The 22,328-nt window shown below is 48.4% G+C and overlaps 8 protein-coding genes across 8 annotated transcripts; 1 reads left to right on the top strand and 7 right to left on the bottom strand.

Moving 5' to 3' along the window:
- Window positions 1-217: 217 nt before the first annotated feature.
- On the bottom strand, window positions 218-2,406 carry DEU56DRAFT_983533 (uncharacterized protein). Its single transcript, XM_041359954.1, has 15 exons — window positions 2,265-2,406; window positions 2,190-2,199; window positions 2,121-2,140; window positions 2,035-2,067; window positions 1,881-1,977; window positions 1,800-1,828; window positions 1,710-1,740; window positions 1,611-1,643; window positions 1,484-1,560; window positions 1,379-1,433; window positions 1,213-1,311; window positions 1,041-1,151; window positions 926-966; window positions 835-860; window positions 218-768 (listed from the first exon to the last, which is right to left on the bottom strand). Exons 1-15 carry the CDS (start codon window positions 2,322-2,324, stop codon window positions 630-632), a joined length of 861 nt encoding a protein of 286 aa, XP_041204104.1. The 5' UTR covers window positions 2,325-2,406; the 3' UTR covers window positions 218-629.
- A 276-nt stretch (window positions 2,407-2,682) lies between these two features.
- DEU56DRAFT_593749 (uncharacterized protein) lies at window positions 2,683-4,038 on the bottom strand. The gene is made up of 7 exons (XM_041346988.1): window positions 4,035-4,038; window positions 3,705-3,972; window positions 3,546-3,644; window positions 3,382-3,492; window positions 3,273-3,313; window positions 3,194-3,219; window positions 2,683-3,124 (listed from the first exon to the last, which is right to left on the bottom strand). Exons 2-7 carry the CDS (start codon window positions 3,826-3,828, stop codon window positions 2,986-2,988), a joined length of 540 nt encoding a protein of 179 aa, XP_041204105.1. The 5' UTR covers window positions 3,829-3,972; window positions 4,035-4,038; the 3' UTR covers window positions 2,683-2,985.
- Window positions 3,603-4,677, bottom strand: DEU56DRAFT_827083 (uncharacterized protein; the record flags this gene model as incomplete). Its single annotated transcript, XM_041354376.1, has 10 exons — window positions 3,603-3,644; window positions 3,705-3,759; window positions 3,811-3,972; window positions 4,035-4,065; window positions 4,125-4,153; window positions 4,212-4,308; window positions 4,358-4,390; window positions 4,441-4,460; window positions 4,507-4,516; window positions 4,573-4,677. 8 exons carry the CDS (start codon window positions 4,672-4,674, stop codon window positions 3,902-3,904), a joined length of 393 nt encoding a protein of 130 aa, XP_041204106.1. The 3' UTR covers window positions 3,603-3,644; window positions 3,705-3,759; window positions 3,811-3,901.
- A 413-nt stretch (window positions 4,678-5,090) lies between these two features.
- On the bottom strand, window positions 5,091-7,124 carry DEU56DRAFT_593546 (uncharacterized protein). Its single transcript, XM_041346987.1, has 15 exons — window positions 6,784-7,124; window positions 6,721-6,730; window positions 6,655-6,674; window positions 6,572-6,604; window positions 6,418-6,514; window positions 6,331-6,359; window positions 6,238-6,268; window positions 6,143-6,175; window positions 6,015-6,091; window positions 5,910-5,964; window positions 5,751-5,849; window positions 5,581-5,691; window positions 5,484-5,524; window positions 5,399-5,424; window positions 5,091-5,333 (listed from the first exon to the last, which is right to left on the bottom strand). The coding sequence occupies exons 1-15, from the start codon at window positions 6,841-6,843 to the stop codon at window positions 5,180-5,182; spliced, it is 876 nt and encodes a 291-aa protein (XP_041204107.1). The 5' UTR covers window positions 6,844-7,124; the 3' UTR covers window positions 5,091-5,179.
- A 35-nt stretch (window positions 7,125-7,159) lies between these two features.
- Window positions 7,160-9,661, bottom strand: DEU56DRAFT_827098 (uncharacterized protein). The gene is made up of 15 exons (XM_041354377.1): window positions 9,466-9,661; window positions 9,391-9,399; window positions 9,306-9,334; window positions 9,193-9,254; window positions 8,876-9,140; window positions 8,804-8,819; window positions 8,690-8,749; window positions 8,540-8,638; window positions 8,335-8,489; window positions 8,267-8,283; window positions 8,051-8,214; window positions 7,990-8,000; window positions 7,647-7,940; window positions 7,435-7,594; window positions 7,160-7,384 (listed from the first exon to the last, which is right to left on the bottom strand). Exons 1-15 carry the CDS (start codon window positions 9,557-9,559, stop codon window positions 7,359-7,361), a joined length of 1,461 nt encoding a protein of 486 aa, XP_041204108.1. The 5' UTR covers window positions 9,560-9,661; the 3' UTR covers window positions 7,160-7,358.
- A 53-nt stretch (window positions 9,662-9,714) lies between these two features.
- DEU56DRAFT_744461 (WD40-repeat-containing domain protein) lies at window positions 9,715-11,115 on the top strand (the record flags this gene model as incomplete). Its single annotated transcript, XM_041349074.1, has 7 exons — window positions 9,715-9,814; window positions 9,871-10,013; window positions 10,079-10,180; window positions 10,233-10,346; window positions 10,396-10,516; window positions 10,574-10,817; window positions 10,872-11,115. 7 exons carry the CDS (start codon window positions 9,715-9,717, stop codon window positions 11,113-11,115), a joined length of 1,068 nt encoding a protein of 355 aa, XP_041204109.1.
- A 1,816-nt stretch (window positions 11,116-12,931) lies between these two features.
- On the bottom strand, window positions 12,932-15,452 carry DEU56DRAFT_593889 (FAD binding domain-containing protein). The gene is made up of 13 exons (XM_041346989.1): window positions 15,317-15,452; window positions 15,213-15,261; window positions 15,036-15,155; window positions 14,812-14,973; window positions 14,556-14,757; window positions 14,401-14,507; window positions 14,312-14,346; window positions 14,071-14,247; window positions 13,963-14,018; window positions 13,900-13,909; window positions 13,813-13,837; window positions 13,736-13,762; window positions 12,932-13,682 (listed from the first exon to the last, which is right to left on the bottom strand). Exons 2-13 carry the CDS (start codon window positions 15,240-15,242, stop codon window positions 12,993-12,995), a joined length of 1,641 nt encoding a protein of 546 aa, XP_041204110.1. The 5' UTR covers window positions 15,243-15,261; window positions 15,317-15,452; the 3' UTR covers window positions 12,932-12,992.
- Window positions 15,453-16,139: 687 nt separating this feature from the next.
- DEU56DRAFT_744516 (uncharacterized protein) lies at window positions 16,140-19,918 on the bottom strand (the record flags this gene model as incomplete). Its single annotated transcript, XM_041349077.1, has 4 exons — window positions 16,140-16,724; window positions 16,777-16,952; window positions 17,006-18,937; window positions 18,988-19,918. 4 exons carry the CDS (start codon window positions 19,916-19,918, stop codon window positions 16,140-16,142), a joined length of 3,624 nt encoding a protein of 1,207 aa, XP_041204111.1.
- Between the last annotated feature and the right edge of the window lie 2,410 nt (window positions 19,919-22,328).

A 22,328-nucleotide genomic window follows, 5' to 3' on the forward strand; every position in this document is an offset into this window, starting at 1 on the left:
GAAAGTCATTAAGTCTTGTTCTTATATACCTTTGATATAATGTTTCCGAATGTATATTTGTTCGGTTTCGCATCAGTGGCAGAGGTCTTGTGGGGTGTACGGAATCAGGATTTGCTCGTACCTTGTTTTCGCCACGGCTTGGCAGCCGAACGGTGGCGGAGTGGTAACAGGGCATCGCACACTCGGTCTTGATGGCGTTAGAACGCTTCACTGGCTTTATTCGTCAACAATGTCTGTGCTGAAACACTCACTCGATTCAAACGGATATCACATAGTCTGATGTGCGGCAAATCAAAACTGATACAATCAAATAGGATGTTCCTCAATTCTTCTTTTTGGCTTCAGAGTAAAGTCCGTTGAGGTCCTATACTCCGTGCTGGACATGTTCTCGGTTTCTGACATACTTCCACACCACTCGCAATCAAGGAACTCGATGATCGGAGTTAGATTGCACGGTAGAGGTTCACATGTAACGGTCTAGTCATTTCAATCTGACTAAGCTCACCTCCTCACTAACTCCTAGGCCCAGATGCAAGTAAAACCTTGCGCGTATGAAGAAGGGTCGCCGATCTCCTCGTATTGTCCAAACTTCAATCCATGAACGGCGCAGAAGAAGTAAGAGGCAGATTTCAACCCGTGCGGCCCGCAGACGACACATCAGTGAGAGGAATAAGCATGAGGGCGTCAGATCCATGTATGTGCCGGTCGACATGCCAGAGATGGAGGTGCATGCGTGTGGCAAGGATCGCGAGGATGATGAGCTGGAAACTGAATAATGGTTGGGTGGGAGGGGGCATATTAGTAGGGCTATGCAACAGAGTTTGGGGCACGTACTCTTGCAACATAGCGTTGTACGCATACTGAGCGTATGGAGGATTAGCGGGTCAGTCTAAGGGATTGGAGGGGCAGGGTTGGGTGCACTTACGTGGAGGAACAGTGACGTGATTACGTTCACCGCTGAGAAAACTTTCGAAACAAGAATGACGATCAATGAGCACAGTGACGGGAGAATAGCCTAGCATGTGCGTATAATGACTCACATAGACCGCATGCATAATAGAATATGTTATGCTTCAGCAGGATATCATACAAAGGGTTACGGGCGGTCCGCCAGCTCTGTATGGCACGTACTAACGTGAGGGATATGAGTCCTTGGGAGAGGGTGAGGTCAGCGCGCGTCTGTGTATACTACGCATGCTCCTGGCGACGCACCCAGTTCGAGAGCAAACAAGAGAACAAACGGTAAGAAGAGCTCATCGCTGCCCGCAGACTGGTAGCAGCCTGTGATGCCCGGGATCGCGCTGGTTTCAACTGTGAAATCCAAGAGGATGTGAGTGAGTGATGGTGGAACGTCAAAGGGGAATGCGAGAGTGCGTACATGGTGCGTTGGCAGTAGCGGTGAAGAGAACACCGACGGATGCTACTATGACAGCCTGGCTGATATATTTACCAAGGGCTTGAAATGCGGTGAGTGAGAACTTACAAGAAAGGCGGTCAGCATGGCGACGAGCACAAATTTGTTGTTATTCCAGAGTGCATATGTTCTGATAATGAAAAAGCCTGGATGAATCAGATGAGGATCACGTGTATATTGGAGGGAGGAGAGGTACATTCGGAGCAAATGACTGATATCAGACTGAAACCTGCAAGAGGGAAAGGCAGCACTCAGCAAGTGTGTGCATGCATGCATGTATTCAGCATGCACGTACAGGAGCAAATGTTGTTGATTAACTGGCATTTCTGGTAATATCATGCAGTAAGTGTCGTTCAGTCAGTAAGTCCACCACAATATCACGTACATCGGGGTTATTGTTCGGGATAAAGTTCACTAAATCACATGTCAATTCATCACTAGAGCGATGTGCTGGAGCCGAACGCACAATATAAATGCCCAACGAAGAGGAGAAAAGGCGCATATCGTGTAACGATATAAAGGCCTTTTACCTTGGTCCAACGCGATTGAAGCAGGAATGCCAACTTGGAACGGCACGTTATTATCAAATATCAAAAAGAAGCTCTGAACAAACGCATTACCTCCTGGTGAAGTGAACAAGCATAATCATAGGTCTGGAAAAAACAAGTTGAATGACGGAAGGAACACGTCATCGGGACAAACCCACCCAGAATGTAGCCGCCGAAGCTGAGTCGCGTTAGGACAAGGATCCAAGAAAGTGGTTCATATGACGCACCATATATGTACTAGTTGCATATAGATCATATCTGTTGTTATCAACGGCCATCCCATCCACAAGAAAGAGACGCACTGTATAGGTTTGCAAACTCCTTGCCGCTGCGACAGTATCAGCCGAATACTCCGTCGGCATTCAGTGGAGGGGCAGAAAAGGGTTTCAACGGGCGAGGCATGTAGCTTTACCTCTTATATATATGATATAGGAACCGAGCAAGATGAGGGCGCAATGAGTATACCATTCTAGGCTGAACCTGGGGTCATGAGGCCAAGGGATGGCAGACGTTCATGTTCTGGAACTTCATATGCCGTGAATTTGGGTTCAAAGCATGCTATAATACTGCATTTGGAGAATATAATACATAATGGCTCGAGTCATGAAAGAGTCTTGACGCGGCGCCCGGTGTTCGAACGTTTCCGTGACTGGCTGAAAGTGGACGAAACGATGTTACCACTGAATACTTCCTGAGTCGATTCGGACAGCGACAAAGCAAAGTGGTGAATGGCCATGCGCTGGCGCTGAAGCTTAAGATCTGAAGAGAGTACTACTACTTGAAGTAATTGGACTTAATAAGCATGTCAAATCAAAACTAATACAACCAAGCAAGACATTCCTCGCTTCTATCGATTCTCAATTAGACTTCGATGGTTGGAGTCGTGGACTAATATGCGCCCGTAGTCATTTCAACCAGACCAAGCTCACCTCGTCATATCCCTACCGAGTCCCAGGTAAAAATCTAAGCAAACCTTGCAAACTTCATTCCGTGAATGACGCCGAATAATCAAGCAAGCCGACTTTACATCGCGTGGTCCACAGATGACACGTCAGATAGAGGAATATGCATGAAAGCGTCAGTGTCATGTATGTACCGATCGACATGCCACAGATGGAGATGCATGCGCGTGGCAAGGATTGCGAGGATGATGAGCTGGAAACTGTATCACGTTCAAAGTGGGGGGAGGGTTGTTAGTAAGAATGTGCAGCAGGATTTGAGAGGCACGTACTCTTCGAACATGAAGTTGTACGCGTACTGAGGGCACGGAATATCAATTTCTGAGTATCAGGGAGATGGGCAGCACTCACATTGAGGAGCAGCGACATGAGGATATTCGCCGCCGAAAACACTTTTGAGACAAGAATGATCATCGATGAGCATGTGGAAATGGCCTGGAATGAGCTTGTGCCGACTCACACAGACCGCATGCATAGTAGAATATGTTATGCTTTAGCAGGACGACGAACAGTCGGTTGTTGGTCCTCCGCCAGCTCTGTATCGCGCGTACGAGTGTGAGGGAGATGAGTCCTTGGGAGAAAGCAGGTTAGCGCTCAGCAGCGTGTAAATGAATGGCAACTCACCGAATTCAAGCGCAAACAAAAGAACAAAAGGTAGGAAGAGTTCAACAGTCCCTGAGGGCTGATAGCAGCCCGTGATGCCCGGGATCGGGCTGGTCTCATCTATGAAGTGAAGAGGGCGTGAGCGGTAGCAGACTGTCTGGGGGAGGTGAAAGCGCGTACATGGTGCGGTCGTAGTCGCGGCAAAGAGGACGGTGATGGATGCTACGATGACAGCCTGACTGAGGTATCTACAAAAAGTTTGGGGTGGATGGGGAATGGGACTCACAAGAAAGGCGGTCAGCATGGCTCCGAGTACAATTTTGTTCTTGTTCCACAGCACATATGTTCTGAGGATGAAAAAACCTGGTTGAATTAGATCAGTAATGCGTGTATGTTAGGGGGGAAGGAGAAACACATTCGGAGCAAATGATCGACACTAGTTCGAAACCTGTGAGAGGGAAAGACAGCACTCAGCATGGACGTGCAGGCATGCATGCACCATGCACGTACATATACAAATATTGCTCAAAGTCAGGCATTTCTTGCGAATTCGCAGTAAGCGTCGTTCGCCAATCAAAAGTTCATCAAGCGTTCACATACATTGGGGTTCTCGTTGGGGATAAAGTTTACTGAAGCACGAGCATGTCAATTTGCTACCGGAATGATATGTGCAAGAGGTGAACGCACAGTATAAATGGCCGGCGAAGAGGAAAAATGGCACGTATCGCGTTACGATATAAAGGACTTTAATCTTGGTCCAGCGTGATTGTAGCAGGAACATCAACTTGAAGCAGCATGTTATCATCAAATATCAAAACTCATCTTGAACTCACCTCCTGGTGAAACGAACAAGCATAATCATAGGTCTGGACAAGGGAGTTAAATAGTGAACGGAAACACATTAGGATAAACCTACCCAGAATGTAGCCGCCGACGCTGAGGTGCGTTAGGATAAGGAAGCAGCGGTATGGATACCACGCACCGTATATATACTGGTGGCACAAGGATCATCTATGGTTGTCATCCGATCCATAAGAAAGAGACGCACCGTATAGATCTGCAGACTCTTCGCCGCTGCGACAGTGCCAGCCGAATACTCCATCTGCATTCGGTGAAGGAGTAGAAACAGGGTTTCGCGCGCGAAGCACATATCTTTACCTCTCGTATAAATGAACCAGAAGCCAAGCAAGATGATGGCGCAATGGGGGCACCATTCCAGGCTGAAGCTAGGGGCCTCATGGGTCATGGGAAGCAGTTTATGGAAAGGGTATGTCATGATTCCAGGTTCGAGGCATGCTATGCCGCATTCGGAGTTGAAACGGTCTTGATGGTGGTGTTCGAACGTTTCACCTGCCTGAGAGTGGATGTAAAGATATGTCTTCATCGAGCACTTACTCGATCCGGATGGTGACAGAGTATGGCGGCGAACGGTGGGCATATACCAGGAGAGAATGTTCTTATCTCTAGAGAGCAGCATGCCAAGTCAAATATCAAGCAAATCAAAATTTGACACGACCAAACAGGATGTTCTTCCACTTCTTAACGTATTTCCATGGGATTCGCAATCAAGGGACTTAATGAACGACGTTAGATTGCACAGTCAATGGGACATTATATGCGCCTGTAGTGGTCTTGTTATTCCAATCTGACCAAACTTACCGCGTCTCCTCCTGAGTCCTAGGTAAAAAAGAAGATACATCAGACAATGGAATAAGCATGAGGGCGTCAGATCCATGTATGTGCCGGTCGACATGCCAGAGATGGAGGTGCATGCGTGTGGCAAGAATCGCGAGGATGATGAGCTGGAAACTGCAATACATTCGAAGAGGGGGGATTGTTAGCAGGAATGTGTAGTAGAGTTTGGAGGCGCGTACTCTTCGAACATGACGTTGTACGAGTACTGAGGGTGCAGAATATCAATATGAATGGCCCAGCCTCAGGGAGTGGCGGTGCACTCACATGGAGGAGCAGACCCATGAAGACATTTGCTGCCGAGAAAACTTTTGGGACCAGAATGACCATGAAAACGGCGTGGGATATGTGTGTGGTGACTTACATAGACCACATGCATAGTAGAATATGTTATGCTTTAGCAGGACAGCGAACAGACGGTTGTTGGTCGTCTGCCAGCTCTGTATGGCGCGTATAAGCGTGAGGGAAATGAGTCCTTGGGGGAAAGCGGGTCAACGCTCTCCAGTGTGTAAATGAATGGCCTCGGCGACTCACCCAATTCGAACGCCAACAAAAGAACAAACGGTACGAAGAGCTCGATGCTGGCAGAGGACAGGTAGCAGCCTGTGATGCCCGGGATCGGGCTGGTCACATCTGTGAAAGTGAAGAGGTGTGAGCAGTAGCAGAGTGTCTAGGGGAAGTGAGAGTGCGTACATGGTGCTGTCGTAGTCGCGGCAAAGAGGACGGTGATGGATGTTACGACGACGGCCTGACTGGGGCATCTACAAAAGCTTGTGGTGGGTGGGAGATGAGACTCACGAGACCGGCGGTCACCATGACTGCGAGCACGAATTTGTTGTTGTTCCACAGCGCATATGTTCTCAGAATGAAAAAGCCTGGATAAAACGGATCAGAAACGCGCGTATATTTTTGAAAAGGACATATACACTCGGAGCAAATGATTGATATTAGGCTGAGACCTATGAGAGGGAAATGCAGCATTCAACAAGGACGTGCAGGCATATATGCACCATATACGTACATGAGCAAATATTGTTCAACGTCAGGCATTCCTTGCGAAGTCATGTCGTAAGCGTCGTTCATAAATCAATAAGTTCACCAAGCGTTCACATACGTCGGGGTTCTCTTTGGGAATGAAGTTCACTGAAGCATGAGCGTGTCAATTCATCATTAGAGCGATGAGTATTGGAGGTGAACGCACGATACAGATGGCCGGCGAAGAGGAGAAAAGGAACGTATCGTGTAACAATATAAAGGCCTTTGACCTTGGTCCAGCGCGATTGAAACAGGAACGTGAACTTAGAGCATGTTATTATCAAAATCAGAAAGAGGCATATCCCAAACAAGTACAATACCTCCTGGTGAAGTGAACAAACATAATCATAGGCCTGGACAAGCGAGTTCAATAGCGGACAGAAACACATCAAGACAAGCCTACCCAGAATGTAGCCGCCGACGCTGAACAGCGTTAGGACAAGGAATACACGGTTCAGATAGCACGCACTGTAGATGTACTAGTGACACATGGATCATCAACAGTCATCCCATCCAAAAGAAAGATACGCACTGTGTAGGTCTGCAGACTCCTCGCCGCCGCAACTGCATCAACTGAATACTCCGCGTTCATTCTGTGTGTGTTGGGGGGGGGAAAGAAGGGCTTTTTTTTTTATAAATCAAATTTATTGTCCGTTGGGGTCGTAGACCCTATGTTAGACATAGCCCTATTGCTAGGAACCAAGGGAATGAGGGCGCAACAAAGGCACCATTCCGGGTTAAAGCTGAGGCGCTCAAATCGTTCTGGAAAGGACGTGACGTGAATGCAGGGGTCAAGTACGTTACACCTCTCGAGCGACGTGTTGGAACGCATCGCTGGCTGACAATAGACCGGACTATATGTCTCCGCCAACACCTAGTCGATTCGGACAGGGACAGTAGTGAATAGCGTGCCAGATATCTCGGTAAATGTCGCATGATCAAATTTGCCGTGAATCAATACTAGAGTCTGATCGATCAAACCTTAGAGGATGTTCCTTACTTCTTGGCGTTGTAATTTGATACCATTCACAATCAAGGACCTACATGACTTGATAGTTGGTGTTAATCGCACAGCACGTGGGCCATATATATGCGCTCGTATATTTCTCATGCCAGTTCAAGGTATCTTTCCACTGAAGGCCTGATCAATGCGTGACGTGAAAAGTACGTTATCATCACTTACCTTCCCAGTTCGTCACTGCTGCATCCCAAAGTCTCACCTCATGCTCCCTCGTTGCTCCGAAGTGGTCCACAAAGTCGTCTCCAAAGACTTCACGCGCAATGCTGTCGGGTCGCATCATTGCTTTGGTCGCGTCCTCCAATGAACGAGGAAGCAAAACAACCTATTCACATATGGTCAGCGATGCTGTACTGCACGATCATTTGCCAGCTCACCTCCTTCTTCCTGGCCGGGTCACTCTGGTAAGTGGAGATGGGCGGCGTCGTGAGTTTGAGTTGTTTGGCAATGCCCCGCATGCCCAGCTGGAAGATGGCACTCAGGGCGAAATAGGGATTCATGTCAGCACCAGGTACACGAATTTCAAGCCTTGTTGCTGACGGCGGGACAGACGGTGGCGATATTATGCGGATGGAAGCCGCACGAGAATCGTACCCGTATGTAACTGCGTTAGGAGCCCAAAAAGCTTCACCACCAACGAGACGTTTGTACCCATTGATCGTTGGGACAAGCTCCCGAGTTTTTAGACAGGAATCACATTAATGAGAGTCGGGCACTCACCATAGGCATCACTGCATCATTAGCTTAGCATTGATATGTCGGAAAAGAAGATGAGCCTTACCATCAGGAAGGCCATCCAATACACCGGCCAAAAAGTACTCTCCAAGTTCACTTAGGTATCTTGTGTCCTCGAACGCTGCATTAACTCGTCCACGATCACGATCCACATTTGAAAGTGAGAACACGTTGTGGCCTTCTCCGTCTTTGAGTGATACGTGTATGTGTCTGAGCCGTTGTCAGAAGAGATTTATATAAAAAATGAGATGGCGATGATTACCCGCTGCAACCTGGTAGCTGAAGCAAAATTTCCATAAGATTCTAACAAATTTTATGAATTCAACTCACGTTTCCCCACGGTTTCGCCATAAAACTGGGGAGTACTCCGTGCTTCAGCCCTACACTCTTCGCCAGGAACTTGAACAGGATAGCGTTGTCCGCTATTCTCATGGCCGATGTATAAGCGAGTGCAGTCTCGAGGACGCCTGGACCAGTTTCGGTGTCTGCAAAGGAGTCAGCTTCCATCGCTGTTATAGTGCATAAAGCATCGTACGATGCCCCTCGATCTCTATGCCAAACTTCAGGCTCTCATCAAATAGCTCATGAAAATATTCTTGGTTCAGCTGAGTGCGCAGTAAGCTATATCCATGCACTGCAGTGATCTCTTGTCAGAGAATACGCAGCGAACGGCTACTTTGCTTACTTCCTGGGGTCAACGGCTGCAGCTGAGTGAAATGTTTTTGAGCCGCAGACTCAGGGGTCTCTGTATAAAACCTTTTGAATCACATCCTGAAGATGATGGCTTTCACGGACGCACCTTTGAAGTTAAAGTACTAGAAAGCCTCATGGGTCCATTCAGCGCATCGCATGACTGGCTGAGTTTGCTCACCTCGAACTCTACACCAGAAATGCACGCCATACCACAATCAGCCGCATTATCGACGGCTTTGCGCAGAAGTCCTCTAGGATCCGCACAGATGGGTGCTGATGTCTTCGGATCAAAGAATGAGACGAGGAAAAAGGGTACGTTGTTCTCCCAAGGTATGCGGCGAAATGTCGATAAGTCTATCGAAGCCATCAGGTCGCGGTAACCATTCTGTCTATTTGATATGGCCAGTTCCCGAGTGTAGACTGCATCATGCATGTCCCAGCCACTGCGATATAACTTGTATCATGAAAGCGAGTCGGGGGTGTAATAAGACGTACAAAACGACGCTACAAAAGCCAAAACCTTCTGAAGCAACAGCGCCTAGAAACTTGTCTTTAGACTGCAGGTGGCAAATCAATATTGACGAGGACGGACACAGGAGGAAGCATACCATGAACTTTCCTCTGAGGACGCCATCCACTTGAGATGGAAATCAGCAATCAAGTTATTCAATGGTCAGAAGGCAGGGTGTGCACCATCTATGCCTGTAGGGATCATAAATAAGTACTGTCGTGAACATCAAGTTATCACATTGTGCAATGACAACCGACCTGCAACTTTAACCTTGACATCATCGCGAAGCAGTTCCTTGAGGTCATTAACTGACCTCGGAGCTCCTGGAGTGGCACTAGTGGTCGCCGCCATATCTGGGATGATTGAGATGATTGGTCGTTCCGTTTCGATTGCTCTATGTGCTGGACAAGTCTAAATGGCCGGTTGCATGGGCGGTACCGGTAGAGACCGGCAGGTCTCTAAGAGGAAGATTTTGACCCAATGCGGACAGCTTTGAGCTCGCGCTCATGGAGGAGACACCGTACACTTGCCGACAAACACTGAAAACACCTGCGCCGATCTCATGTCTGGCCAAAGGACCGTCGGATCATTTCTTTGCAGGCTCAGGTAGGGGCTTCCATCAGATCTCAGGCTGATGGATAATGTGAACTTCCCTTGCACAGATGATGGATCTATTCGCATATATAATCAAAAGGCCTTGAAGGTCGTGAAGGCTATCAGAGGTTTGGGAGAAGTATCGTCTGTTGTATGCATGTCGCACAGTGCAGGCGGCCTTGGGAACATTTGGGTTGCATCCAACCGTGATGTACGTCTCGACATTTTTAGATACTGCCGCATGTGTCTGACAGACCGTGTTTTCAACTTGTACAGGCTCTACATTTTACTATGGACACAGAGAAGATGATCCTTGCGAAGGCTGACGCGACCTTGTCATTGGAGCTTGGTGCCGACAATGACGACGTGTTGAATGAGGTAGAGGGTGTAACATCATTCTTCATATTTTTGGCTAATCATGACCAGCCAGCTTTCGCTCAATAAAAAAAATAGTCAATTGGCATTTTGTTTGGACTCCGGCACAGTCGGCGTCGTTGATCTTTCTACGAAACAAGTAACACGCATGAGAACGAGTCATGACAATGTTTGTATCTTTCGTTTTCCAGGTGAATGCCTCGCTCATAGTGATGCAGATTTGTGGAACTGTGAAGTTCATTCCCGATCGCCCGAGTGAAATTGTCAGTGGTGGATACGACTCCAGTCTGCTGCATCACGATTTTCACCAAAGGACTGTATCGTCGCGATTCGATTTAGGTGGTTCGACTTTTGTTGGATTTAGCTGTCGCTCATTTTTGATATTTCCTATGTCAGGGACATCTCCTCCGTCTTCAGGTGTTTCAATGTCTCCGCCATTCATATTGTCGTTGGCTATGTCACCATCTGGCATCTTGGCTGCGGGAACCGCTGATGGGCGGGTATGGATTGGCGCCGGCGGAGAGAAAATGTTAGGAGTCTCATCTCGCGCATCTGTGAAAAAGAAACGGCGGAAGTGGGAAGGATTGAAGCAAGATAAAGCCATCACGGCGGATGTCGGGCATGGCCCTATCGCTGCTCTGTATGTATTACTGCTGTACCGTGACATGGGAACTTAGACGCCATACATTTACAGTTCATTCATCGGGCCTCGTACACTTTTAACATCCACATTGATGGGAACAGTTGCCCTCTACGAGATTGGCGGCCCAACTGCGGATGGAAACTTGGTTATGCTTCAAAAGTGGACAAAAGCAACGACTGGTGTGAACAAAGTTAACGCGATCATTACTACGGGGGACTTGATCATCATCGGTGGGCTGAGTGAGGCTGGAGGGGGAGTAATAGAGCTTTGGGAGAACAGAAGTGCCGAATTATGATGGGTTGATGTGCATGCACTTGATTACCTTACTATTAACTCGATGTTGGTAGCGCGAAGGCTGTTGCGCCGCAGCCGAAGCTCAAGGAATGTTACTATTGAAAACTTTCAACTGAGTCCTGACGATGACATTAGGTTGGTTTTTTAACCACGTGACTGATGTGTCACAAAAAAAGAGGCATATGCATGCATGATTTCACTGAAATTACAGGCAATTGTCGAAGATTATCAAAAATTACCTTCATTTTATTTTATGAAGGAGGGTTTTCTCTGATGCGCATGAGTAATGCATTACATTCTGTATCAGGATGGTGGATAATGCATCAGCATTGCTAGATGCTGTTGCATTAAAAAACTCAGCCTGGTGGCACTGACTGCGTCTTGAGATGATGGCCGCGACTGCGCAGTCACTCGTTGATAAGCAAGTAAAATTAAATTATGAGGGAATCAGACTAGCTACAGTAACAAATCGTTTGGCGGCGTTGAAAAGACGATCGTTGAACCAAGACTTGCAGTAGCAGTATCATGAGTGTGTGAATCTTGGTATGATAGCGCCCGACTTGGTGAGCGTGGATGCACAAGGACCTAGCGCATGCTTGACTCCATGGGTGGTGGGTTTGGAGGACATTGGGTCCAGTAGCTAGATATCAGCAGGCGTAGTGAATGCGCGCTCATTAATGTTTTTGAGCGCCATGACCGCAGCAGTGATAGCGGCAGTTGTCGCAGCAGTCGCAGCAGTTGGCGCAGCATGTTACCCGTGCCCCATTTCGTCGACGCCCGAGATTTGCGTGTGCACCAAATGCAGTCAAATATCGTTTCCTCTCATCTCAAATCAGCTACTAATGATGCACCAGAGTTTCGGCCTTCCCAGGCGCGTTTGATCCACACACCTGTGTAATCATCATTTTCACAAGTGCCGCAGCCCTGCTTACAGCCCCGTCGCCATCTCAATTTTTCAGGCGACCCCCAGTCCAACTAGTTCTCATTACTTCTCGTTCGCTAATCACCCTTTCCACGTCCATTCGTCGTAGATGTAGAACGATAAGACCAGTGCCCCGTGATTTCATAGATCGAGTGTCACGTCATCTTTTGTAGCGATCGGGCACAGTAAATTTGGTGACGGGCTAAGCCAGGTGCTCATATCTGTCGACAATGGGCTTGAATAGGGTGAGGCGCTACCCATTACCTCGAGAAATCCGGTTAACCACACCCACCTCCCCTCTTTACGTCCCCTACACTTCATTCACAGTTTCCATATCCCACTCCCCGTCTTATCCTACCACTCAGCCCATTATTCATATTTGATTTCTTGAAGAGGTTGAGGAGTGACAGCCTCGAGTCTTAATTTTCGGGGAGGGGTAGCCTCAGCGCCTGCGAGATCGGTGACTTGAAGGTTTTGGGAGTGAAGGACACTAAGGTTGTTCGTCGTAAATGCGAGGAAGAGATGGACGACGGCCAGCCGATGGCGAGTCTTTATGGTGTGGAACGTCTTGTTCAGAGGAGCCGGAGCGTATAAATGGGGTGACGCACAACGTGAACGACGTAGAGCGAAGACCCAGAGCCGACGTGGGGCGCATCAATCAAGGGCGATTGCAAGGGTACAGTTCCGCAGGCCCATAATGTTGTCTCGAGTGTTCCAAGGGTGCTTGCATGCCAGAAGAGTGACAAGGATTCGGTGGTGAGAGTAGTGCATGAGTGAGTGACAAGTGTAATAAATATAGCAAGCAATTGTAAGCGATTTCAAAGTCCCACGGTGATGCATTGATCATGAGCAGAGAATTGGTTTCGAAGACATATAATTCTAGAATTTCTATGTCGCAATCCAGTTACAACGTGATACACTATATCGTAAGTATTTACAGGGGGATAGCCGGGCTACTACGCGTCCACAAATATTTTCGAGAAATACTTTTTCACGCCTTCTACACCACGAACGATCGCCCCAACCACACCGTCTGGCCGAATCACAAACACCTTCGTCTTGCCAGCTTCCACGAGGTAAGCCGAATAAGCATAGTCCTCCTGGTCAACAAAAACGAGTTCCGCAGGAGCTGCGAAATCCTTCGCTGATGCCGATGATGGCAGAACGACTGCTGATCGCACGACACTTTTGTCCCATGCCTCCAGTGCTCCCAAGATCGGGCTAGCATCAGCGAGACTCGGTGCGAACACAAGCACCGTGTGGTACCAGGGTTTGTACAGACTAAAAAGTGTCATCGCATCAGACTCTCCACGCCCCACCTGGAGCATATTGGGTGCATCAGGCGCCCTGTCTCCAGCCTCCAGATGCCCTTCGTCATGCACCCCGTAGGCATTGATAGGCCTGCCCTCGACTGGAGGCACAAACTCATCCAGGACGATGTTGCTGAATCGGCAATTGATGCCGAGCATGAAAAGTTTGTTGTTTTGAGTGAGCGACGTGGCTCCTGCGATTGCCTTGTTGAGAATCGAGGTGGTAATCTCGAGCAACTCAGAAATGACAGGCAAACGCTCGGCGGTGTATGTCTCGAGAAGAGACTTGTCGGCAAGTCCTTTTTCGACGAGCGCAAGTTTCCATCCTAGATTGAACTGGTGTAGAGCACGGTTAGCTGTGTCGTAAATGCTGGATCTACCCGACTCACAGCATCTTGCACACCTGAATTGAGTCCCTGTTCATAGAGAAATGAGTAATTATTAGCAACGATCAAACCAATCATACCTGACCACCCAAGGGACTATGGACACTTGAATATGTGTTAGCAGCAGTTCATGAAGAGCCTCGGAAGACATTCAAAAAGAGACATACTGAGCAGCATCTACCACCACTTCTATCAACACAGTTACACACGTCTAAAATAGAAGCACATACCGCCCGCAACAAAGACCCGACCCTCGCTTAATTTATTCACCATCCGGATATTGGCCCTAAAGCAAACTCATGAACGCGCGTCGACACCTAGAGCTATACGAAGCGCACCGGAATGGGCTCATCCAAACCACCTTGTTGAATGTGATCTTTGTTGGTATTAAGGACGTGATGACCTCGAAGACAAGCTCCTCGCTCTGAGCGAGCTTCGTCATGTCTAGATCAGGGCCGAAGATAAAAAATTGCCAGCCATCCTCTCCAACTTCATTTGCTGGCTGCAACAACACGCTGTAGATCGTCAATGCACCGTCAAAATATATCTATCAGCCTCAAGAGCAAAGACCGAACATACCCTCGTTCAGCAAAGTTTCCAAACCGGTGAAAATGCTTCGAGACCGGATCAGAACAGCCTTCGATAAAAAATGTACAGCATGGACACACCATTCTATCAAAACCATCGCTCTTGAAACGGATATCTCCGGTCAGAATTTGGTCACCGTCTCTAGTCGAGCCAAAAAACGTGAGCCCAAGTTGCTTGCGCACGACTCCTGCTAACCAAATTCAGTCTCGTTCTGCTGTGTTGTATCATGTCTTGCCTTTAGCGCCATCAGCACCGATCATCCACTTGGTATTGAACGTCTCTGATATGCCGTTCTTCGCGAGAACAGCCGTGACGCCCTCGTCGGACTGCTCAAATGAGCACAATTCTGTTCCCATCTCGACAGAGCAAGAGAACTTCTCAAGATGGCCTTTCAGAATTGCATCTAAGAGTTGTTGACCCATCAGCCTGAGGTTGTTCTAAAGCAAAACCCAACAATCAACATGAAGACTGAACAAACAAGTGTTACGCACAAATGGTACCGCAGGGTTAGGTTCCATACTAGTCTTGAACGGCCGGTGCTCTGTGAGAGGCTCCAGCGTCCCAGACTTGTAGGTGTGGATGGGAAGAGCTGGATTCCCCAGATTGTTGACTTCCGGGACATTCAGGAAGTTGAAGAGTTCGAGGGACCGTGGCTGACCGTGCGCTTAATGAGACCACGGGGTGATATGACATGAAGATATATATAATAACAAACCCAGTATAAGGAACCGCGTTGTCCGATGCGAGGGATAGGGTCTTTATCTATGATGCGAACTGGGATGCCGTTCTGGAGGAGCGTCAACGCTGCTACCAGGCCCACTGGCCCGGCTCCTACCTAAGAAAAATAAATTCAGCAGAGGTGCTGGCTTCCATCATAAAGCAGATCGCTTACTATTAGCACAGGGGGATGAGTGAAATTCATATGTAGAGGAGGTTGATGACTTCAGAGGTGGTTAGGTTAGCACAGGGAGTTCATGGTACTCTATTATAACTGACCCCACTCGGTTACTTAAAGAATTTCACGCTTTGAGTAAACAAAGTTCATGACAGCTGCGCAATTCTAAAAAGTCGTTGTCAGTGTCGACTTGAACTGTATACGGAGGTATACAGTCACCCTCTCAGTAATCACGTCACATATCATTCGTGATACACAGGATACAGGCAGAATTGATACATCAGAATGATACATTCAGGATATATCATTCTGCCTGTATCCTATCACTGACCGCCAGGTGCGAGCATGCGGAGGCGCGCAAAGTACGCACAGGGACAGGTGAAGACGTGAGCATGGCAGGAGAGCGGACGCAGATCAGTACTGTGTCACTTGGTACGGTACCAATGTACACAAACTTGCGAAAAATGCAGAAAAACAAACTTGAATACACACTTTTCGTAATTTCCGACTCCCCCGGAGTACATGTGGAAACCCGCCTGGGTGATGGCGGGCACAGCGGTGGTTTGGGAGTTTTCCGCTATGGCGCTATGGAAGATTTATTTTGAAATGTTATCGATGAAATTTGGCATTTCATTAAGATCAGGCCCGGGTCACTCAAGAGGTGTGCGATCGAGAAATCTAGAACACTAACCTGCCGCAACTTGGGTACCCCCTACGCCTACCGTGACGGCGTGATGACAGCGTGACCGATCATGTAATTTAGCTTTATTAGGTATTTTTTTGTCACACCGAGAATCAATATGAAGTCAGAACGGATCAATTGAACGATCGAAAGCAAAACAGTACAGTTGCAGCAATAAAACGAATGAAAACGAGTATGTAGACGACTGGCATAAGTGCATGAAGTAAGAAAACGTTAAGAAATCAACCGCTGAGTGCAGAAAGAGCAGTAGGAATAGTCATTCGGACCTTCTTTGAAGGACGGGAAGAGCCTGCTTGCGGAGCGGCGCGTTTGGAACCACGGGAAACTAATGGAGGAATGTTCTCTTTTCCAATCTCGCCCGGAGGAGTGTAGGAAGGCTGCCAATGCGTCTTTGGGATGCGCGAAGCCGTTTGCTCCAAGTCCGTGAGCTTCATCTCCCTCCAAACATTTGCGGGCAGCGGTAAGCCAACATCTCTCTGTCCCGGCACCATATATTCCTCATGTTCCCGGAAGATATGCTCGTGCATATTGTAGCGCCAAACGGCACCGACCGGGACGACAGCCGTCTTTCTCGTTGTCTTGCCGGGCGCTGGAGGGAGAATGGGATGGCAAAGCTCACATTTCAGTGGCAGGTTGCGGCATGGTGTATTCTTGGAACCAGTCTCGGCGGATGCGTAACGGAATTGGTGCTGGTACATGCATTTAGTGTCCCATGTTGTGGCGGCTTTTGCGGGCACAGTGACGGTGATAGCACACTCTGGTCGACCAGAACGTCCGCAAAAGCCACACGGAAGTGTGTCGCCGACCTTGTAGATAGTCATAAGCGTAAAGTACAAATGAAAATATATAAAAACGTACAGGTTCTTTCAAAACGACCTCCTCTGGTGTGTTACTGAGTGCGCGCAGGATATGCTGACCCATGTGATTGCGCATATTGAGGACACTTGATTCGCAAAGGGGACACACGGAGATTCGATCCCCTTCGGATGCTCCCAGCAAATTACTGGCCTCCATAGAAATGACAGCAGGAGTACCTGTAAATGTAAATGTAGCATTAGAAATAAAGTGAACATACAAACCGCGAGACACTTACCATCCAAGCGTCTATAAGGAAATTTGGTCTCATCTGAAGGAGTAACGACTGCAATTGACTTGAGAGGGACATTTATCTCTACCGCTTTCGCCCATAGCAGGTCACAAGCTGTTTGCAGAGCGTCCCGTGAGATCTGCCATGTGCTCTGCCCCCCCCTCACTTGCAAGAAGTCGTCCACGTTGATATCGTCGCGTAGCCGAATGAATGTAGGTTCGGGGTTGACAGGCTCGACAAGAGAACCTGGGACGGTTACGACGACACTGCGTTCTGTAGACTCCGAGGACCCTTGAATTACCGAACGCGCAGTAACATACCCGCCGTCCCATAAGAACATCTGTGAAACATCGGCTGAGAGGCGAGTAGCGATGATGGTGAGCAGTTGGCCAGTTATCTTTGCCGTGGTTCTTGAAGCCTTCATCATGCCTATGTTGATTGACGAGTGAGAAATACCGCAAAGGCTAGCTGCTGTCGACCGAAGAACGGCAATAGAAAGTGTCCGACTGGAGCGCAGGATGGTCACGAAGATATCACCGACGAGGAATAAGTTCTGGTTAGTGATGCGACCTGCCGACATATCGATGCGCTTGTTGACTTTAGTATAGCCAGCGCGGACGCGCTCGAGTCGGTTAAGTGATTTCGAGATGAAGTCTTTATTGATGATGAGACGACAGACCGTCTGTTTGTGGATCCAGCGGCCGTTATACAACAGATAGTCGTCGGGACGGATGCCTGGGCCTTGCGGTAGTGGTGGGGACGAAGAATCTTGAGTGCGAGGCTGGTTAGACTGAGCTGGGGGGGCATCAGCAGGCGAGTCAGAGTCATCAATCAAGGCCTCTTCGAACGTCAACATGACTTCTTCATCGTCATTCTCTCCCTGCGACTCTCCAGGACCAACGCCCTCAACACCATCCTCACTCAAGACCGTTTCTAGGCATTGTGAGGTAGGAGATGCTGCAATGGGAGGGGGAAGAATGGGTACTTGGCTGGCGTCATCGAGCTCGTTGTCTGTACTAATGCCGAGGTACTTATTGTTGCCAAATGGACGTAGCATGTCAATGCCAGACGTAGTGTTGAAGAGTTGCGCATAGGAGTAATGAGCCGGATCAAGCTGAGAAGTGGCAAGGATCAAAAGTGCGTCCTCACGGCCTTTGCGCCACGATAAGGGAAGATCACATCGGCCGGAGATAATATCACCCTTCCAGATCTCCCGATTGATATGATCGACTCCCTCATGACGAGTGAGTTTCAATCGTCGGTGACCCGGATCAAGCTCGGGATGACGCTTGAATACCCCGTCGATATCCTGTGCAGCGGCAAGGCGGTCAATTGCCTGGGCATAGGAACAAGCCGAGTTGTGACCGCCAATCATGCGAGTGCGTCCAAAAAGAATCTCGAGGGGGTCGTCTCCGACGTCGCCAAGGAAAAAAGGTGCATATGGATCCAGAGACTGTTGCTTAGCGAGGGAGAATATGGCGTTCTTGACCATTGTCTGTGTGTCGTAGTATAATTGGTATGACATGAAGGATCGGCGATGAGCATGGAAAAATGAGAAAGCGAGGTGTGAATAACGGCTGAGAGATTCGAATTGCTGGGACAAGGAGAGCTCGACGCGGATGAAAGGTAGTAGGATGGATTCAAGCAGTTTACTGAGAAGATAAATGGACGCAACATCAGCACGAGTATCAACATCCATGGAAAACGAATCGTTGGATATGTGGAGCTGGGAGTTCGAGAATTCGATGATGGCGAGCATAAGTTCAACCGCACGAGGGACGTCTTGAGGGTCATCCGGGTAAAGCAGTTTTGTCACCGCAGCTTCCTCGTATGCCGGCAACCACGCGAGATAGCGCGCGAGCATCATGGAATTGATGACTCGGCCATTATTGAGCACAATGCCTGCAGGTGACCGGATGAGTGTGCAAATACCTAGATTTACATTAAATTAGTAGCGTTCATCATCATTAAAAAAAACATACGCTTAAATATGTGCTTGAAGTCGAAATCAAGAGTCATTTCACCCGCGCCAGTGAACAAATTGAGGCCCGGCATATTGATCAGTGTTCCATACAAAGGCGAGTCTGGAGCTAAAGGTGTCTTGACGAAAAGTTTGTGTCCAGCGGCACGTCGAGTTGCATCGCCATCTGTTGCAAAAGACCAGGCTGGTCCGACAGACGTAACCGCAGTACTCGAGTTCCAGCACTCAACAGTTTGCGCGAGGATGCGCTCCATGTCTGATGCGTCCTCTGTCTTGCAGGTGGGCGCTGCAAGGATAGGGTATATCTGGTCTTCGCCGAAGCAGGAGACACCAATCACAGTGAGCTCCTTTCCAAGATGGATGTGGCCGTCGTGGATTTTCTGCGCGATACTCACAGCAGAGTCGTATGTGCGGAGAACCGGGTCGATAATGTTCGAGTGCTTCCAGCAAAGGCCACCGACCTTGTTGAACTTACTGAAATGAACCGCCATCTCCTCAAGCGCAATCTCGTCAATCATAAAACTGACGCCGCGCAAGGGCAACAAGTCAGCGCGAGTGTCGACAACAATATGTTGGATGTTTTGGTCGAACTGTTCGTTGCGTATTGGGCCGATGGTTGGTGAGAGAGATGTGAATATGGATTTAGCGCGAAGAGTACGAAGGGATGGAATTTTGAGGCCCTGGTTGAGGGCAAAAAGCAACTGACGCCCCCCCAGTCTAAAGACAAGGGTGGCTATATCCAAGTCGTTAGCACCATATCCGCGTGGCTGGTACACACCCTCGAGAGCGTCTTCCAGCTTGTTGACAACTTCTCGGATGCTGGCGCCATTGCGTAAAGCGATGTTGATGACCTGATGAATGCGAGGGATGTCGTTTTCAGAGATAGCCATCACGAGGCGGTTGTAATCGTCCAACTGAGTGAGGGTGTACATATACTTGCGCGAGTCATTACAGGCCTAGAAAGGGTCAATGAAAATACATAAAGGCAGAATAATAAAACATGCCTGCAACTTCAACTGATTAACTTGATCCGAGTGTTTTTTTATTAAGTCTCGCATATGTGCGAGACCCAGATAATGATAGTTCGTGTGGGCCTTGGGATTACGTGCTATATCGATGAGGCGATAGACGTGCGCGTAAACTTCACCACACTCTTCACACGGGAAATCTTCCCGAATAGTGAGATGTGTGCAGAGTTTCGATCGAGCGCGAGGGAGTCGGGGAACTGTGATGTCGACAGTAAACGGTAGTCCGTCGGGTCCGTCGTGGTATCGTGCCCAAGGAAAGGACATAGCGAATGTGTGGAGGTCGTCAGGCCAGTTGATGGGAATGCCTGGACACACAATGTCGCGTTTAAGCGAGCTGATATCAGAACACATAATGTTCCGATCATATGCGTTGCTGAAAATGACATAATGTAACACGATCATCAATGAAATTGAGCCGAAATGAACACACCTGGGTTGATCAGATCGAAAGGAAGGCTTGATCATTGCGCCAGCTTTCTGAGTGTTGTGCTTTTGCTTTTTGGAAGCAGTAGCAGCGCACTTCTTACTGCCTCGGTGGTTAGTGAGCGACTTGAACTGACCGGGGGTGCATAGAGGTAAGGCTGTGTGCACACTGGTTTGACACCAGCTTCCGCACTCAGGGCAGAGTAGTCTCCATCGATCTCCGAACTGATCCGATACTGGAAGCCGATTGGCCTTGAATAATAGATACAGGGACTCGGGGGTATTAAGCTTGAGTTGCGCCTTGATGTCGATATCTGAGTCCGAGATCGTGGCTGAGACCGAAGATGAATTTGAGGTTTGGCTATCCGTTGATGATTGGCGAGAGAGATAATTAAGGGAAGCTAAACTAGAAATACAAGATGGTTTGTCCGTATCTAACAATACTTGAAAGTCTATGGATGGGGTCTGCGAGTGTCCGGATGACGTGTAAATGATATCCGAGCGATTTGATGGATCATTTGATCCGAAATGCGTGGTATGATATGAATCTTCATCGAGGTCCGTGATGTAATAAGTTCCGTTATCGTCTTCGGAAGCAAACCAGGAATCGTAGCGAGCAGGCTGATGGGTCGTAGAATACATAATGAATGTTGCAAGGAGAGAGATGCGAGACGTTGACGAGACGCGTCACATTGATATTGACGCGTCATATTGACTTTGCTCACGTGCTTCCAAAAATCACACCCGAGAACCAACATTTAGCATGTAGCATCTTTGCACATGCGTTTTTCATTAAAATAACTATCTAGGTATATTCTACACCAGTGAAAACACCCCCTTTTGAGTACTCGACAAACGATTTTACGATGATTTGAGGCCGCTGGCGAGAAACTCAAAACTCATTGTTCATAACTTAGAGTGGCTGTGTTTTAAGCTTTTTTAGCTTATCTAATGTTGGGCTCTGTGTTCGGAATTTTGCGAACGCACACCTCTTGGGGTCACTACTCTTATAAGCTGAGTAACAGTAAGTGCTGCCGCGCAGCGCACAATTTTCACATCAGCCAGAACCGGACCGGAAAACGGTTCTCGGTTCTACCTCCGGGTGGATGATTGGTGACGGTTCATTTTCTCGCGTTTCCCCGATATTTTTCAAAGTCCGCCATATGTCATCACTGTACTGTATACATTCGACCTTAGGTTCGTCACAGAGTTGCTGACCCCCCGAACCACCTGGGTTACCCAATAAGTAAGTATTATTAGTGGTTTTCAAAGTCGAACGTAGAAAAAAATTCCCAGCGAAATTTTGCATATTTGGATGCTGCCGCTTCGGCAGGTTTCGGACTCCGCCTTGCCCTGCCTGCGTGCTTGACATTGTCGTTACTGGCGTCGACGCTGCCAAAGTATCAACCATGTCAAGCTCCAATCAGAGAGGTCGAGGCGGTGGAGTACAGGTCAGCGCACCTGCCAGTACGGACACTGGGAAGAAGTGCACTATTCACTGGGAGGGGGTTCGTGGTGCTCATACTGAACGTCTACTTGCCTGGTGCAAGGAAAATGAAGATGCATGCATCAAGCTTTTCTCGGATTCTGCAAAGGATGCTAAGGAGCAAGGCCGGAAGAAGTAGCAGAGTGGAACTTCGAGAGATATCTTCTATTCACAGGTAGTGATGTGCCGGCCCGGCTTGGCCTGCAAGCCCCGGCTTTGGCCTGGCTTGGGGCGGCTTGGGCTTTTGAAAATGTCAAGCCGAGCCATGAGCCAAAGCCAGGCCAAAGCCCCGGCTCGGCTTGGGCCCAGTCATGGCTTTAGACACCAAATAGAATCAATATTCAATATATTAAACTATCTACCAGGTCTCGTCCATTGATTCTTCATCATCGTCTTCTAATATAA

Source organism: Suillus clintonianus (genome assembly GCF_016758775.1).
Source record: "Suillus clintonianus strain FC179 chromosome Unknown DEU56scaffold_96, whole genome shotgun sequence".
NCBI classification, from domain to species: Eukaryota; Fungi; Basidiomycota; class Agaricomycetes; order Boletales; family Suillaceae; genus Suillus; species Suillus clintonianus.